The 15,380-nt window shown below is 52.5% G+C and overlaps 6 protein-coding genes across 6 annotated transcripts; 2 read left to right on the forward strand and 4 right to left on the reverse strand.

Moving 5' to 3' along the window:
* Positions 1-21: 21 nt before the first annotated feature.
* On the reverse strand, positions 22-1,203 carry Z520_10853 (uncharacterized protein; the record flags this gene model as incomplete). The annotated part of the gene is made up of 3 exons (XM_016781345.1): positions 22-246; positions 358-740; positions 954-1,203. The coding sequence occupies 3 exons, from the start codon at positions 1,201-1,203 to the stop codon at positions 22-24; spliced, it is 858 nt and encodes a 285-aa protein (XP_016627557.1).
* Positions 1,204-2,607: 1,404 nt separating this feature from the next.
* Z520_10854 (uncharacterized protein) lies at positions 2,608-3,689 on the reverse strand (the record flags this gene model as incomplete). Its single annotated transcript, XM_016781346.1, has 2 exons — positions 2,608-3,246; positions 3,363-3,689. 2 exons carry the CDS (start codon positions 3,687-3,689, stop codon positions 2,608-2,610), a joined length of 966 nt encoding a protein of 321 aa, XP_016627558.1.
* A 2,227-nt stretch (positions 3,690-5,916) lies between these two features.
* Positions 5,917-7,686, reverse strand: Z520_10855 (uncharacterized protein; the record flags this gene model as incomplete). Its single annotated transcript, XM_016781347.1, has 1 exon — positions 5,917-7,686. One exon carries the CDS (start codon positions 7,684-7,686, stop codon positions 5,917-5,919), a length of 1,770 nt encoding a protein of 589 aa, XP_016627559.1.
* Positions 7,687-8,231: 545 nt separating this feature from the next.
* Z520_10856 (uncharacterized protein) lies at positions 8,232-9,675 on the forward strand (the record flags this gene model as incomplete). Its single annotated transcript, XM_016781348.1, has 2 exons — positions 8,232-8,466; positions 8,522-9,675. 2 exons carry the CDS (start codon positions 8,232-8,234, stop codon positions 9,673-9,675), a joined length of 1,389 nt encoding a protein of 462 aa, XP_016627560.1.
* Positions 9,676-10,186: 511 nt separating this feature from the next.
* Positions 10,187-12,447, reverse strand: Z520_10857 (uncharacterized protein; the record flags this gene model as incomplete). The annotated part of the gene is made up of 2 exons (XM_016781349.1): positions 10,187-11,833; positions 11,974-12,447. The coding sequence occupies 2 exons, from the start codon at positions 12,445-12,447 to the stop codon at positions 10,187-10,189; spliced, it is 2,121 nt and encodes a 706-aa protein (XP_016627561.1).
* A 1,504-nt stretch (positions 12,448-13,951) lies between these two features.
* Z520_10858 (uncharacterized protein) lies at positions 13,952-14,723 on the forward strand (the record flags this gene model as incomplete). Its single annotated transcript, XM_016781350.1, has 3 exons — positions 13,952-14,086; positions 14,137-14,513; positions 14,567-14,723. 3 exons carry the CDS (start codon positions 13,952-13,954, stop codon positions 14,721-14,723), a joined length of 669 nt encoding a protein of 222 aa, XP_016627562.1.
* Between the last annotated feature and the right edge of the window lie 657 nt (positions 14,724-15,380).

Below are 15,380 nucleotides of genomic sequence, written 5' to 3' on the forward strand. Positions count from 1 at the left end.
TTTTTTTTCTGGTTCTCGTATCTATTTCAAGAACCCGCCATTCGTCTTGGCCAGCTGCTCGTCATAGTATCCCTGGAAGGCCAACCAGCCCTTCTCGTCGGTGCCGACTTGGGAGTAGGAGAACTCGGCTTCCTCGTCCGAGATGAGCTTCTTCTTGTGGCCGCTGCCGGCGCTGGCGGCGTCGGCGAGCAGTTGGGCGTGGCAGGTCTTGTCGAGGCTGATGAACCAGAAGGCTGCGGCGTCGACCTACAAATGGCAAATAAGGTGGGATTTGGGTTAGTGCATGTGTCCAGCGAAAGAAATAGCAGAGGTGAGGAAGAGGGACGAGGAGGGACGAGGAGGGAGGCGGAGAAATACCGTCTTCGCGCAAGTCAACAGCCCATGATTCTGAAGAATGACCGCCTTCCCATTGCCCAACGCTTTAGCAATCCTCTTGCCCTCCTCACGATCCAAGACTACCCCGCCAAAATTATCATAGACGGCGTGGGATTTGTAAAACCGCAAGCTATCCTGAGTCATCATGTCCAGCTCACGCCCAAACACGGAAAACGCCTTCCCATAAACGCTGTGGGCGTGGCAGGCGGCGTCGACGTCCGGGCGCGCCTTGTGGATCTCCGAGTGGATGGCGAAGGCGGCGGCGTTGATGGGCTCGTCGCCCACGACGACCTCGCCGTCTTCATTGACCAGGATCAGGTCCGAGACGCAGATTTGGGAGAAGTGCTGCGAGAGAGGGTTGAGCCCTGTCGGTCATGGTCATGAGTGGTTAGCCCAAGGAGGTGACTTGCGCCAGTATTTCCTCTTGATGTGAAAGAACGTGAGGATCAGGTCGTCGTTCCATCTCCACCCCCTTTCTGGAGCTGCCTTCTCCCTCTTCCCTCGGGTCCCACCTCAAAACATTCTCCCGACCCTCGCGATCCGCACATGGCTCAATCTAGGAGAGAAAAGAAACTCACAGAAATGATCCCTCAAAATCGGATCCCGCACCGAGATATGGCCCGCCACACCCTCATCAAACCCCCGGTCGGCAAACACCCTGAAGGCCGCGGCGAGGTGCTGCTTGCGGTACAGGCGCTCCTCCTCGAGCGACTCGAACTTGGGGTACGAACGGACCCTGAGCTTTTTGCCCGAGGTCGTGGCGCCCAGGGCGCCGACGGTGCGGTTCTCGGCCGAGGAGTGGTCGTAGACGTCGAGAGCGGGGGCCATTGTTTATATCTTGCGTTTCTCTTGGGATGGGATTAATATCTTGGTTTTCGACTTTCTTGGGGCCTCAAAATGTCGGAGAGATATATCAAGTTGTCACGCTGAGCAAAACAAATGGGTTTGAAATAGCAACGAGTATGTAAAGAGGAAGAGCGAGACTCATTCAACAATAATAACACAAAAACGTCCTCCTCCTTTCCCCACCAAGACTCCAATCGACCCTTTTCCCGCGGTCAATCGGCCCAGATGCCGGGGACGCAGACAACATCGCGATGCGGGGAAAGAGAGCGAGTTAGGATTAAGGATTAGAGACTAGGATTCCGACCGCGATTGCGATCCCGACGGGATGAGAGAGCAACATCAAAAAAATATCTCATTCGTTATGGAGATGATGATTATTCGTTCGCGGCATTGGTCATAACTTTTTCCCACCCAACACTAGAATGACGACCCCAACCCCCACGCAGCAACCTTAGCATGTTAGATAGAGGCATTCACAGAGTGGGGGAAATTGTAATGTACCGAGCGAAGTAGCGGCCTTCCGTCGGGCTGTGCCGATGGAAGGGTTGACGAGGCTGCAAAGAGTTAAAAGACTCGGAGGGAAGATGATTCTGAGGATGATTTACCTGGTAGATAAATATGACGAGGCAATGGCACGCGGGCGAGGCTGGTTCTACACGCACACGTTACGTACTGATGTCTTCCCAGGTACGAAAACACAGGCTCTACCACTGTGAAAATACGACGAGAATCTTCACCATAGTCTGCTCTGTTGTCGATGAAAGATATCATTCCAACGGGGAAATGGATTAGCTAATGGAAGGGTCAGGAATTCCGTTGAAATATTTCGTCTGGGGAGAAGGTGTAGCTCCCTCGAGACACTCATCCGCATCCTTGGTTGCTACTACTACAGGTATGGAAAGGACTGTGATTGGTCTCTATCTGACGTTGATGCATAGCTTGCTGCCACCAGAGCAACATTCCCTTCCTGCTAGATTTCTTACAACGTTCCTTGAGAAAGAGGCACGAACTGAGTCCAGCAAGAAAGAAACCACCAATGAACAACGTCATTGCAGGCTGAGAGAGACGAATCTCAAAGCTCATCTGATGCGTGGAGAGTGATGCTCGACCAGCGGGCTATGTGCAGGCTCCCGCTGGAGCCAAAGTTTCCAGACAAGAGACCTCGCATGACTACTAGTATTTAGTATTCGCAGAATAACTTAGGTGCATTGGGAGTCTGCTCGGTATTCGCATTTTGACCGGAACGAATCTTTACTACAGTCTAGTACATCGGAAGTCGGATTCTGCCAGGACGATGCTTTTTCTCAGACTCCGGCCCGAGAAGCTATGTACAGTCTTTCTTATGTACACCCTGTCTCCTTGCTCGACCAGGCAAGCCTTCTATGTCTACACAGTCACCTCATAGAAAGCCCCCCCGAGGGTCACATTTCCCTCTAGCCACTGCTCGAGACCACCGGTTGTGCTCACATACAGAACTTTTCCGCGTTCTTGTTGGCTGATCCACCTGGCTGATGTCGGTCCCGGCAGACCGGTTGCAAAAACGGTGTAGAGGCCAGTCTCCAAATCAATCCTGAGGAGCTCATCAGGCTGATTGGTAATATAGGCATACCGTTGTTGGTTGTCTATCTCAAAGTCGTCACACTCAAGCCCAGTGCTTATCACTGTCACTGGTCCGAGTTTGGCTCCAGTGATCGGGTCGAGCGTCACGCGACCAAACGTCCCAATGCTAGGGTTGTTGTAGTACAAGGTGTTGCCCACCACACGAATCCCGTTGACGCCGTTGCCCGTCGAGTTGGGATCCATCATTTTTGGGTCGGTGAAGAGTAGTTTAGCACCACCGAGGACAACATCAACTCCCCAAATGCCGCCAAGGTTTTGATCTACCATAAGCACAATAGCGTCGTTCAGTGCTGCAACGCCGTTCAAGAGACTCGCGTTGCTAGGGCCTCTAGCAAGCTCTGTAATGCATGGTGGGCCAGGGTTTCGCAGGTCAACCAGCCATGTGATCCCGGTGCCAGGTGTACACTATAACGATGAAATCATTAGTCTCGTCGAAATCTGAATGTACACAACGTGGCACGCAGGTTGATTTGCTGGTTGTGGTAATATCAGTGGCATAGGAGAATAGAAGGTTTTCCTACTTCTAAAATTAACAAGTCGCAGTACATTGTATTGGCCAGGAACAGGTCGGGCTGAACATCGGTAATGCTCATGATGGAGCTTCCTACCGCGCTCCAGTCATGAATTACTTGTTGTTGGCCGTTCGCAGGATTTAATTGCGTTAGGATAGCGGACGTGGCGGTAGCAGGTAGAATCCAGCCGTTCGGACGCACGGCCAAGTTTTCGACCCATACTGCATCTTGGTACTGGTAGACAAGTTGGACCGAAGAGGCAGAGGCGACAGCTTCTGCTGTGCAGGAAACTGAGATTGGTAGATACAACAACAAGCTCCAAAAGAGGGCCGCCATTGCAAGTTGAATGGTTGCAGTGCAGTAGGCATAGCGAGGAGTGGAGTTGGCTCATCTGCAGACTTTATGCTTGCTGAGAAGCTCCAACCAAGGAGTCGGTGAGTGGGAAGTGGAATTAGAACGGATTTCGAGGTGCCCGGAACTTGCTTGGGGCCACGCTTCGCCTGTTGCTAGGTAAATACCTGACTAGGTACTTAGGTGCCTAGGTAGGTACAGTTCCAAGGTTCTTAGCTACCTAGGTAGGTAAAAGCTCACCAAGTGACACTAGCCTGGTTTTTCAATGGGACAGGGGCAAGAGGAACGAACCCATGAACGAACGAACGGATAGGGCCAAAGGCCTTACCTATCTAGAGCCGAAGCCCTAGGGACCCGTAAGCCTCTGCCTAGACAATGATAGATAGGCCCGGCGCAGAGCTGCCTTAAGAGGCTGGATCGCCTAAAATGAATCCATCATCATCATCACTCTAGCTAAAAGTTCGCGTAGGTATTCTCCCGCAAACCCGGCGCCAAAAATGACCTTAGGTCTACCTAAAAACCAAGCTATTTGCTCTGCGGTCTCCGAAAGAAAGGGAAAGGGATCAACTAACGAAAGGTCGAGAACCGCATCAAGTATAGCAGCCCATCTGAGACAAGGTGTAGCTCCTCGAGACATTCGTCCGTTTCCTCCGCTATTGCCAGGAGGAAAGCCACATTCATTTACCATTCCGCATGGTTCATTAGTAGTTCAGACTCGTCCCATCCCCTCATCAATGCTTGCCTTTGTAAGGGAAATAGTGCCAAATCCGGGTAGTTTTGTCTCTGGGTACAGTCACAAAAATCCCCTCCCCTGGATATATTAGGCCCTTCTTTGGAACTGCGATAAACTTGGTAAGGCCCCTCATGTGGCCAATCAAAGCCATGTGAGGAACACCTGTTGCTGGATCCCAGAAATGAATGCTGCTGTCCCTACATCCTGATATGACCCATTTGTCGTCTTGGGTGTAAGTGGCGCTTTGTGCGTCGTCCTGCAAAGAGGTGAGTTTTTGGATGTCAAACGTTTGGTAAAAAGAGCATCACAAACCGTGTGTCCCATAATGGTCTTTCAGACACAACATGCTCAAGTCTGATTCACCTCGCAGTAAGCAGATTGGCACCTCGCGGAGAAAATCTAATGTCGAAAAAAGGGTCTTGCATGTCCTTCCGCTCCGAACGCTAATTTGTCCTCAGATACATCCCAGCACCGAAAAGACTTGCCCAAGCCCCAAGTTACCCCGAGGATACTGTCGGGGGTTATTGCGACATCCATTGGTATTGTCTGGACAAGCAAAAAGTGCTAGCTGGACACGCGTCCGAGCATCCCAAAGCCTCACAGTCTTGTCTCCGGAGCAAGATGCCACAGAACCTCCATTAGGCGCGAAATCTAGGCCAAATATAGTGCGCCTTCATGCCCTTCCAATCTGAAATTCATCGTCCCGGATGCAGGCTCCCCAAAAATCGGATCGCCTTGTCCTTACTGCCGCTGACCAAGACTTGCCCATCGGGTGAGAAGCAAAAGAGCTCGAACGTACTTGTCACCGCCATGGTCGAGTCGAGATATTTCTTGTCCATTCGAGGCGTCGAAAAATTATCACCGTATGCGCCACTATTTCTACAGCTGGAGTTGGCCTTGACTTCACCGTGGCAAACCTGGCATGTCTCTTGGAACCACAGTGGAATCCATCTGTGGAGGAGCCAGGCCCTCAGCAAAGTCCACCGAATGGGGCAGACGAAGCCAGTGAAGACTATCAGGTAGGTCGTAAGGGATTCAATTGAACAGAAATATCATTGAATTGCAGAAGAGAAAGCTGCAACTCGCCCAACTCGCTCTGAGTGGGGAGAAAGATGCCGTAGAGATGGCCTTGATGGAGGATCTGAGATTTCTGCTCAAATAGCCGGGGTTCTTGGCCAGTGCAGTCTATGTGAGGCCGTGAAGCAAGATCTCACGATTCCCGGTTCTTCTCTATGTGAAAGCCTAAAGCCTAGAGTGCGTGCAAACCACCGAGGGGATCTAACGATCAATATATAGCGCGATGACTGATTATATCGTAAACGCTCCATTTCTCTCTCTCCTGTTGCGTGTTCCGTGTCGTCGTATATCTATCCTGTCTATCTGTGTGTATGCGTGTGTGCATCTGGCGTGTCTCCACCTCCACGCCGATCCTTGACATAAGGGCCCAACATATGGAAGAAGCTCGGATGTACTCGGTGCTCAATAGCCCAATCCATAGCCCTTGACGCGGGAGAAATAGAAGGGCTTGTCATTGCGCAGATGGAACTCGGCCCAGTCGTTGGTGAGCACGTTGAAGCTCCAGAACCCTTTCCACACCAGCTTGTTGTTCTTGGTGGTGTGCCTTGAGCGTGCCGACCCTGCGGATTTCAGGGACAGGTGCATCGTGTACATGTACCGTGGGCCGGCGCCCTCGGTTTCGATGTGCAGGTCGCCGGGGGACATGGTGGGGGAGGTGGGGTTGGAAGATGGGACTGGAACTGTCGGGTGGTCTTGGCCGTGGCTCTGGCTCGGCCTGGTGGATTCTGCTGAGGCTGGTATCAGGTCGAGGCTCGGGTGGCACAGGCGCCAGCGGCCCCGGAGAGCGTGTTTCATGACATCTCGTGCCGATGGGGGTGGTGCGGCTGTGTTTGGGGTGGCACCCCCGGCTGCGGCAGTGGATGAGCCGGATTCTTTGAGGAGGGCTGGTGCCGAGGAGGTGAAGTTCAAGGGATGTGCAGCTTCCTTTTTTCCAGAACGGACATAGGTCAGGTTCTCCGGTGTCAGGTGGTGAACCACTTCAATGGGCTCGTTGGTTGTGAGGAGGGATATGCAGGTCCCGTCACGGAAGAAACGCAGATACCTGTAATACGTGACGATATGGACCGGATTGGTCCAGGTGCTTGCCGTGACTGAAGCGGCGCCCGGTCGCGTGTAGTTGACGGTGGAGATGTACACGCCCGTGAAGCGGATGCGGGGATAGTTGTGGAAGATCTCTCGCCAGATAGTGTCTTTGGGAAATGGAAGATCCGTCACACGTGCAGGAGACGATGATTCGTCCTCATCTGCAAGATCTTCATCATCCAGAGCGCGGAAGGTGATTTTGCGGCCTTGCAGGTCGGTATTGAAGTCGTATTGTTGGCCGGCGAGGCCGAATTCCGGGCCCAGAGCCACACGTCTCCAAACGGCATTGTCAGTCACGACATGGTATGCCAGCTTCTTGCAGACCAACGACAGCCGAACATAAATGGCTGGATCGCGGATTGCGATATGTTCTAGCAACTCCAACAGGACTTCAGTGGGGAGCTTCCTGATAACGCAAGGCGGAGGGCGGTCGCCTTCGACGATGGGCGGTGCACCCTCAATCTGAGCGTGTGCAAAGGACTCAATCAGTTGGGGAAAAGTTAAAGTTGGATTCTCCGGGCCGGGTTCTTTGAGGGAGTGGTGGGCGGTGGAAGGGACTGTGACAGGAGCGTTGGAAGGATTAGGGTTGGACGCTTTCGACTTGGCTGTCTGAGGGAAGTGCTTGTTCTTGTATGACTGATCAACCTTTGCATCGAGCTTGTACGCCTTGCGGTAGTGGGAGAGACTATCGCCCAAGTTTCCCTGGCTCTCCCTTTCGACGGCGCGTTCAAAATGCTCCAACGCGCTGGTGGGTTCTTTCTTGGACGAGGCACTCGCGGTGAAATCATCGTCGTCCACATTATGGATTTTCAGTGCTTCCGTGCGTTGCTGGATCGTGGTCAAGCTGCTACCGCCGGCCTGATCTGCATCGCTATAGTGGTCGGAATCGTCCTGTTTGATATCTGCCGCTGGGTGGCGAGTCGGGGGCCTGTTGACGGGTCTCTCAGGTCGGCCATCGCTGGTCCGTCTCTGTCTGTGCTGTGCTGATGCTGATGATACGGGTTTCTTTTCTGGCTTTCTAGAGCGGGCGCTGACTTCCTCTTTCCACTGCTGGCGGAATTGTTCGAGTTCTGAGGCCGGTTCAGCCATTGTATCTTCCCTTATGTGGTAGTTGTGCTACTACTTGATGGTCCCGCCAAGTGAGCTGAATCACCTCAAGACATATACACTCTATTGACCAATGGTAAGCACGAGGCTGTGATAGGGAGTATAAGAATAGATGTCGTCAATACCTATCTTCTTGTAGTAATACAGACAGTGGGTGAGTCAGTGACGTTGGAAAAGGTACGTACCTGCTTATCTAATTGCCGCGTTATCGCCGGGCCTTGTGCAGAGTAAGCGAGTGGTCGGCTCTCTTACCCGATTGGATTCGCCCGACAACGGCGTGAATGGCTAGTAAGGCCGAGGATTGATGGATGCTCGGTCTTTCCTCTGACGAAGAATCTGGCTGCAGCTCAATTTCTCATCCATGCACCCGCCAAAAAGTCTCCATGTCATAATTGCCTCTCTCACGCCCTTCGCCTTATATTCTTTCCCTGCATCCCCTGCACAGATGCTCGAGCATTGAGATTGATCCTGTCGGAAAAGACTCCTCCCTGGATCAGTCTTCAGTGCTGCAGGCTTCTCTGGCTTGAATGTCCTACTCATTCACTGCCGCACCTGCGCAGTCACTTGACGAGCATCCCCTCGATCAACACGCGCTCGGCCACGATGCCCAGCAACAACAACAAGCAGAGGGACAACGGCATGACAGAGTACCGCTCTCGCAACAGAGTGCCGGCGATATGTCAGGCTCTAATACCATCGAGATAACCACCACTCAACGCATGATCTCTGCCACCTGGGGAAGTATCTTGACCTCACTGCTGGGTATGCCATGCTTCTCCATACGACATATCACTGTTCCTGACTGACTCCTGCACAGTAACACCGCTCGACGTTGTGCGTGTACGGTTACAATCCCAGCAAACTCCTCCACCCTCGAATCTCTCCCGTTTCCCTGCATATTCTACAAACTTCAAACACCTTCCTCCCGATCTAGGCGTCAACTCATGCTGTCGAGAAGTATTTTTTGTCGGAAACAATGGTCAGTTCTGCCTCGCGGGGAACGGCTCCGCACAGGGGTCATCAGAACTCGCAGCTGAATGTGCTGTTGAAGAAACCCAACGGAGGACCTTTAATTCGACCCTTGACGGTCTGAAGAAGATTGCAAGGAACGAAGGCTATACGACTCTATGGCGCGGGCTTTCTCCGACATTGCTGATGGCCATTCCTGCCAACGTTATTTACTTCACGGGCTACGACTGGCTTCGTTACCATCACAACAGTCCCATCAGGAAGATCGCGTCCGACACCTACGCCCCTCTTGTTGCTGGTTCCTTCGCACGGATAGCAGCTGCCGTTGCGGTCTCGCCCGTCGAGATGTTCCGAACTCGAATGCAAGCGACCTCTGGAATCGGCACGGGAGTATTTAAAGAAACTCTACTGGGCCTGCATCGCATGACCCAGACCCAGGGATACACATCGCTATGGCGTGGCTTGACTCTGACCATGTGGCGAGATGTGCCCTTTTCTGGCATCTACTGGTGGGGATACGAAGCGATCCGGAACAAATTGACTGATGCTCGACAACTGGCCAAAGGCCAACATCTCGATCCCGCCCGTTCCATGACCGGTGGACGAACAGCTCAAGCCCACGAAGACCACACAACCACCTTTGTCGACAGTTTCATTGCTGGTGCGGGCTCCGGCGCCGTTGCTGCTTTCGTCACCACTCCCTTCGATGTTGGCAAGACTCGTCAGCAAGTGCATCACCATGCCGGAGACGACGCTCTATCTGTGATTGCCGCACGAGAGGCCGCCAAAGCTGGTAAGCGTATCCCAGAGGAGCTGTCGATACCACGTTTTCTCTACCACATTTTCACGGAGGAAGGCATGAGCGGACTTTTCAAGGGATGGGCAGCGCGATGTCTGAAAGTGGCCCCCGCATGCGCAATTATGATCAGCAGCTATGAAATGGGCAAGAAGTGGGCCAAGACGGTCAACGAAAAGAAGGAGGAGAGAAAGGCCATGGCTTGATTTTCGAGGTCAAGCGAACTTCCGTCTCAGCAGGGAAAGAGGGGCTTTTTTGTGATGACTATGAGTTCATTCAATGAATTGTACCAATATCAATGGACCCGGGTTTCGGCTCTCTAATGTTTAGCGCTGGGAACGGGATTGGCGGGATTCTTTTTAGCTAGAGTATTATAAACTCCTCTTTGAGAGCAAAGGAAAAGGCTATTGCAAGCTGAAGCCGTACAATCTCGGTGTCCACTTTGTGCCCACCTTTCCACCGTGACGGCCTTTCGATCCTGGTGCCCGTTGTTGCGTCTTTGAGCTCAGTGTCTCCAAGTATTATGTCTGTGCTTTGTCATCGTTTTCGGCCAGGGTCAATAGTGCCATTACCACCGCTGTTATGCTCGTTACTGCTATGCAAGTATACTGCCATAAATACATCAAGTTTGCCCCTTCGACTCCACCAGAGTCAGTCATATAGTGTATGAAGTACTGTATCCCCCCCCACTCAAAAAAAAAGTGCCCCGTCAGGTTCTTAGCCCAACTGCGAGATCAGCACGCCCTGAGCGACCGTCGAAACCGCCATCTTGACCGCACCCTTGGCCCGATCCTGCGCCGTGTACTTTTTCACCAGCATCTCGCGCTCCTCCTTCTTGCGGCGGGCATATTCGGCGTCGTTCAGCGGGCAGCGCGGGTCAGAGTCCGGGCCCGCGCAGGTGTGCTGCTGCTGCGGTGGCGGCGGCATGTGTTGTTCTTGGTCGCGACATCTGTGGCGGCGGCGGTTCAGCGGGCATTTTGGGTCGGCGCATGTGCATGGGTGAGACGGGTCGGAGCAAACGTGGGTTGGTGATGCGATGGGGCATCTTTTGGTGAAGCACGGGTGCGAGGCGGAGATGTGGTGGTGGTGGTTGGATCCGTATGTTCGGGGCTGGTATATGTGTGGGTGTGGGTGGAGCTCGTGGTCAGAGGGCTGGGGCGGGTTGGAGGGTTGGTTCGGGTTTGATGGCTGGTGAGGGTTGGAGGGTTGATTGGGGTTCGATGGTTGACTGGGATCTTGCGGTTGGTCGGGATAGGATGGCTGGCTGGGTGGGTTACCGTTCTGATATGGAGGGTTACTGTTCTGGCAAGGAGGTTGAGATGGCGGATTGGCATTGTGGTACGGTGGTCCATCACTGTTCAGCTTGTCTGGCGGGTCCGAAAACTGAGATTGGTTATCACAGTTGTCGTTGTAGCTGGGAGCTTCTGAGCCAGAGTCCTCATCCATGTCCCGGTCCCGGTCCTGGTCATCCGTAGTCATCGTCTTCTTAGGTGGGTGATGATACGTGGGCGGCAGAGGCGGCGGGAAACTGAACCAAGGTATGCGAGACGGGTTGGAGTCTTGGCCCGGTACTTCTCGAACGGATGTCTCTGTGGGATGCTTGGGGTCGAGCGAGTGATCTGACGAGTGGTCCTTGTCCTTGTCATGATGGGGATGGCGTTTTCCACATCGTTTCTTGTAGCAGTATTTGTAGATGAAATAGCCAATGCCAGCTAGCACGACAAGTCCAACCACACTGCTCACAGTCCCCTCGACAATCTGGGGCACGTTGTTCTTTTTGGGTGCGTCACCAACGCCAACTGTGCAGTTCTCTGGTGGCAGGTTCGAGGTCACCCCGACGACGAAGATGGAATTCTTTGCCGCGTTGTCGGCGGTCACCTTGACATCGATCGTGTCGGTGCTGGGAGCAACGACAGAGTATCCGTCGGAATAGTAACTGGAATAGTAGTCTGATTGGCCTTTATCAAGGGTTTTGCCACCAGACACGATTTGCACCGTCAGGGTCCCGGCATCGACGCTTTGGACGTTGAATGTCAGCTGTTCCTTGGCCCTTGCGCTGTAAATCATGGTCTGTGTCTCGGAGCCTGAAATGAAGTGTGACGCGTCGAGACCAGCCAACAAAGTTGTAGTATCTCCGTCCGGGTTGTCGTTGTGCGTAAGGCCATTGACGATGATGCCGTCGATAAAAGCCTTTGAAGCATTGTAGTTCTGTATGGTGAAATATCTTCCGCCAGAGTGCATAATCGCTGAAAGAACATCCGTGTCCTGCAGGCTGGAAGAGTCATCCAGGAATCCGAATGCCACTCTGATACCGAGGCTGGTAGCACGATTGATTTGATCCACGAGATCTTGAGTGCTCGAGTCCTGGGGGAGATAGTTAGCGCCAATGCAGTAACATTTCCCCAGTCCAAGATATCCAAGATGGCTTGTAACAAGCTGATGGAAACGAAAAATTGCTGACATGGCAATTACAACAAACAAATGGTGCGACGGTATCCGCGTACCTCTCCGTCAGTGAAGACTAGAATGCCGCTTCGACCGGCGGTATCTCCAGTATTGGCCGCACTGAGTTGTTTGATGGCCATTTGAACACCTCCTGCGATATAGGTGCCACCATCTGCGCCGATCTGGGCAAGCGAACTTGCAGCCGCACCGGGATCTCCAAGTGGGTAGTCCAGATAGGCTTTGTCGTCAAAGTTGATGATGGCAACCTCATCTTGCTTCTGGGTACTGGTGACCTCGCTCTTTGAAATAAGCCAGTCAAGGACCATCTTGGCAGCGCTGAGGCGATAGTTGTAAGGATCTGACTCTTCCATAGAGCCAGAGCTGTCAATGACCAGGGCGATCTTGCGATCGCCATTGTTTGATTGGGCTCGCAGGTTCGTACATACCGGTGTCGAGTCTCGTGGGATCAGGTAGGCATTAGCAGTGCTCGTGAAAAGAACAACAAATGGCAGACACAAAATGATGGGCAACATGATGATCACAAAGACGATAGGGTTGCCATGAGTTAGCTTTCTCTGCCCAGGTCGAAGAGGGTCGCTTCGACTCTATATGGCCAAGCAGATTGCCCGTCGCGTGGTCATCAGCTGCGATTCTGGCGGGAACACAAGACAGCCTCGAATCACTTGGCGGCCCTCTGTCGATGGCCATTTTCGGCCAAAAAACCTCCACATAAAGAAGCGATGATGCGAGATACTCTTGACGGGAGATATGCAGAAGGGGAGGAGATTGACTCATTGCGACGAGAAGCAGAGTCTGGACCAACAGTAAGTCGGTTGCTGCTTGTTCACGGCCGAAAAAGTCTTGGGAACGAGGCTCAGTTCACAGGGTCCGTAGATGGCAATACGACGAACTAGTGAATTGTTTTGAACGGCGCTCGTATTGCCGCCTTGATTTTTTCGTCAGACCTCTCTGGACCTTTCAGCCCTTCTCGATCCAGCAACAATCGGTTAAGAAAGGGGGATAGCACTGTTGCAGAAATCAGTCTTCCTGTGCATGAAACCTCAAGTCCTCGTATCGCCGGGGCCAGATTCGCTAACAGAGTTCAAGCTCTCCCTACGCAGTACGGCGTTCCTGGGGCGAGTTCAGCCCTTTCCAACGGAAATGTTTGCCATGTGTTCCCGGCAATTTCACGACAAATCGGTCAAAACGTGTGAGTCTCAGCCTCACCACCGTCTTGGCTGCGAAATTCGCTGTATACGTGCGTGTTGCCATAAGTCGATTTGTAGGGCGTGAGTTCGTGGACATCAGAGCTTTCACACTGGAAGCGGCCTGTGGATATCCCCTTTCTCCCCCAGGTCCGGATGCCTCACGTACTCGAGTCGTAGGGACTTCTAGGTGTACACGCTGGCAGCGGCCAAGGATGGAGGTTTTGAAGCGGCCAGAGCGTCGGCCTGGTGGAAATTAGACAAGGCAGAGTTTCTCTTGGCGAAAGTCGGGATTCGATGAAGCTTGTTGTCGCGAGGTCTGTGAGGCTGAGAGACGCGACCAGAAAATCCCTGAGGCACGATATTGCCCGAAGCTTTGCCAAGCGCCTTGACGGTAGCCAAGACACGGCGGGATGTGCTTCGAGCCCCTATCCAGCATCCTGTTAGACTTCATCCCCTCGTATTTCCCTCAGAAGACTACACGTTCCAAATATATCAGCTAAATAGCATGCTATCCAGGATGTGTGCCTTGCAATGTTCGTATTTCTGCAGCCCTTTGCTGTGGCAATTTCCCATTCTGCCCTGCAAGAGAAGAGTCACTTGTGTAAGTGCCATTCTGGTAAAGACCTACGGCGTTCACTGCTGCTGTATATATACTGCAGCAGCAATGGACTCCTTTTCAGGTGTGCTTGAGTATTCAACCCTTCTTTTTGGTCAGAGGCCTCAAGTCGCTCGTTGCATTCGCTTTCATAACATTCTTCTCCCATTCAAACCAGGCCAACAGCCTTTATCTTGAACCCATTCTAAGTTCCTACATACCAACCGAGCCATCATGTCTTCTGGAGAAGGGTACTCCGTTGTCCCCGTGCAACGAATTTTCCTACCCCTCAGGATCATTCAGATGGTCTTTACCGTCATCGTCTTCGGGATTGCGTGCTACCATCTTTCTCTGGCACCGAATTATGATGTGGGTTCCCACCCTGAATGTTTACAAGTATTCATCTGACATGCCGCAAGGCTGGTGGCCTTAGCCTTTTCACTGCTCTCGCCAGCGTCATCTTCCTGATTTACTGGTTTGTGGCGAACAGCCCAGCAAACACCCATCTTTACAATTACTGGGCTATGTTTGCTGTCGAGCTCTTCATCCTCATCTTTTGGCTCTGCACCTTTGCCCTCGACGCCGACAAGGTCGCTTTGTATGTCCAAGCTACAAGTTATACGTCGAGCTATGATGGCACCGGTGACGGTAGTACTAGCGGTAGCGGTACCGTCTGCTACGACGGCGTCTGTGTCAACTATAAGCGCGACCTCTACAAGCGTGGACTCATCAAGCGATCGACTGATTCTTTATCTGCAACCCTATATGTTGCCCTTGCAATCTCGGTGATCAACTTGTGAGTACCCCCATCACTCTCGATCAACGTCTTTGTGGACTAACGGCATGCAGTATCTTGTTCGGCGTGACCTTCACCCTCTACACCATCAACATGTTCCGGCATAGGGCTGCTCTATCCAATGCTAAAGGCAACAATATCGCCATGATGAATGGCCACGGAGCGGCCAGCCGAATGGAGAAGGGGGTCGTCATGAATGGGCACCATTGAACGAACTGTTTTGGTGTCAAACTCAGCCTTTAGGCACAGTCACGAAATGGTCAAGAGCACTTTTCAAGTGCTTTGATGTGGTCATTGAGGGGAGTTTGGAACATGTTTCTGTCACGTGGTTGTTCATCGCTCTGTCCATCAAGAAATGTGAATCAAGAAGGCTTAGAAGAATGAGGAAGGACGTATAGGTTATGTACTGGAATCTCTCAACATCGCCACATCGCTATGGGCATAAGGAAAGCTAAAGCGGCATGGCCGGCATAATAGTTTGGCCGCGCACAAAAACGCCAAGGCTGACGGCATCAACAACGCCCCCAAGTCAACGTTACTGCTAGATAAACAGGCACCCAGTCGCGCGCTATTAACCAGACAGATTCCTTCTGACAACTTCTCCTAGACATGACTTCGGCATGCAATAATGGGTGTTATACGGACCATAGGCATAGTAGTGCTAAGCATATCCTTTGTTGTCTTCGTTGCTCTCTTTGGTCGACTTCCCGTCTTTAGGTGAGCGGCTTTCTGACCCCCTGAACAATCGTCCAGCCTCAGGTTCTCACAGGCTCTTTCAGGAGGACACCCATTGCTTTTCTCCATCGACTGCTATGGAGACATATCCCAAATGCCTTCATCAGCGTCGATGAGCGGCTTACTGGCCGC

Source organism: Fonsecaea multimorphosa (assembly GCF_000836435.1).
Source record: "Fonsecaea multimorphosa CBS 102226 unplaced genomic scaffold supercont1.33, whole genome shotgun sequence".
NCBI classification, from domain to species: Eukaryota; Fungi; Ascomycota; class Eurotiomycetes; order Chaetothyriales; family Herpotrichiellaceae; genus Fonsecaea; species Fonsecaea multimorphosa.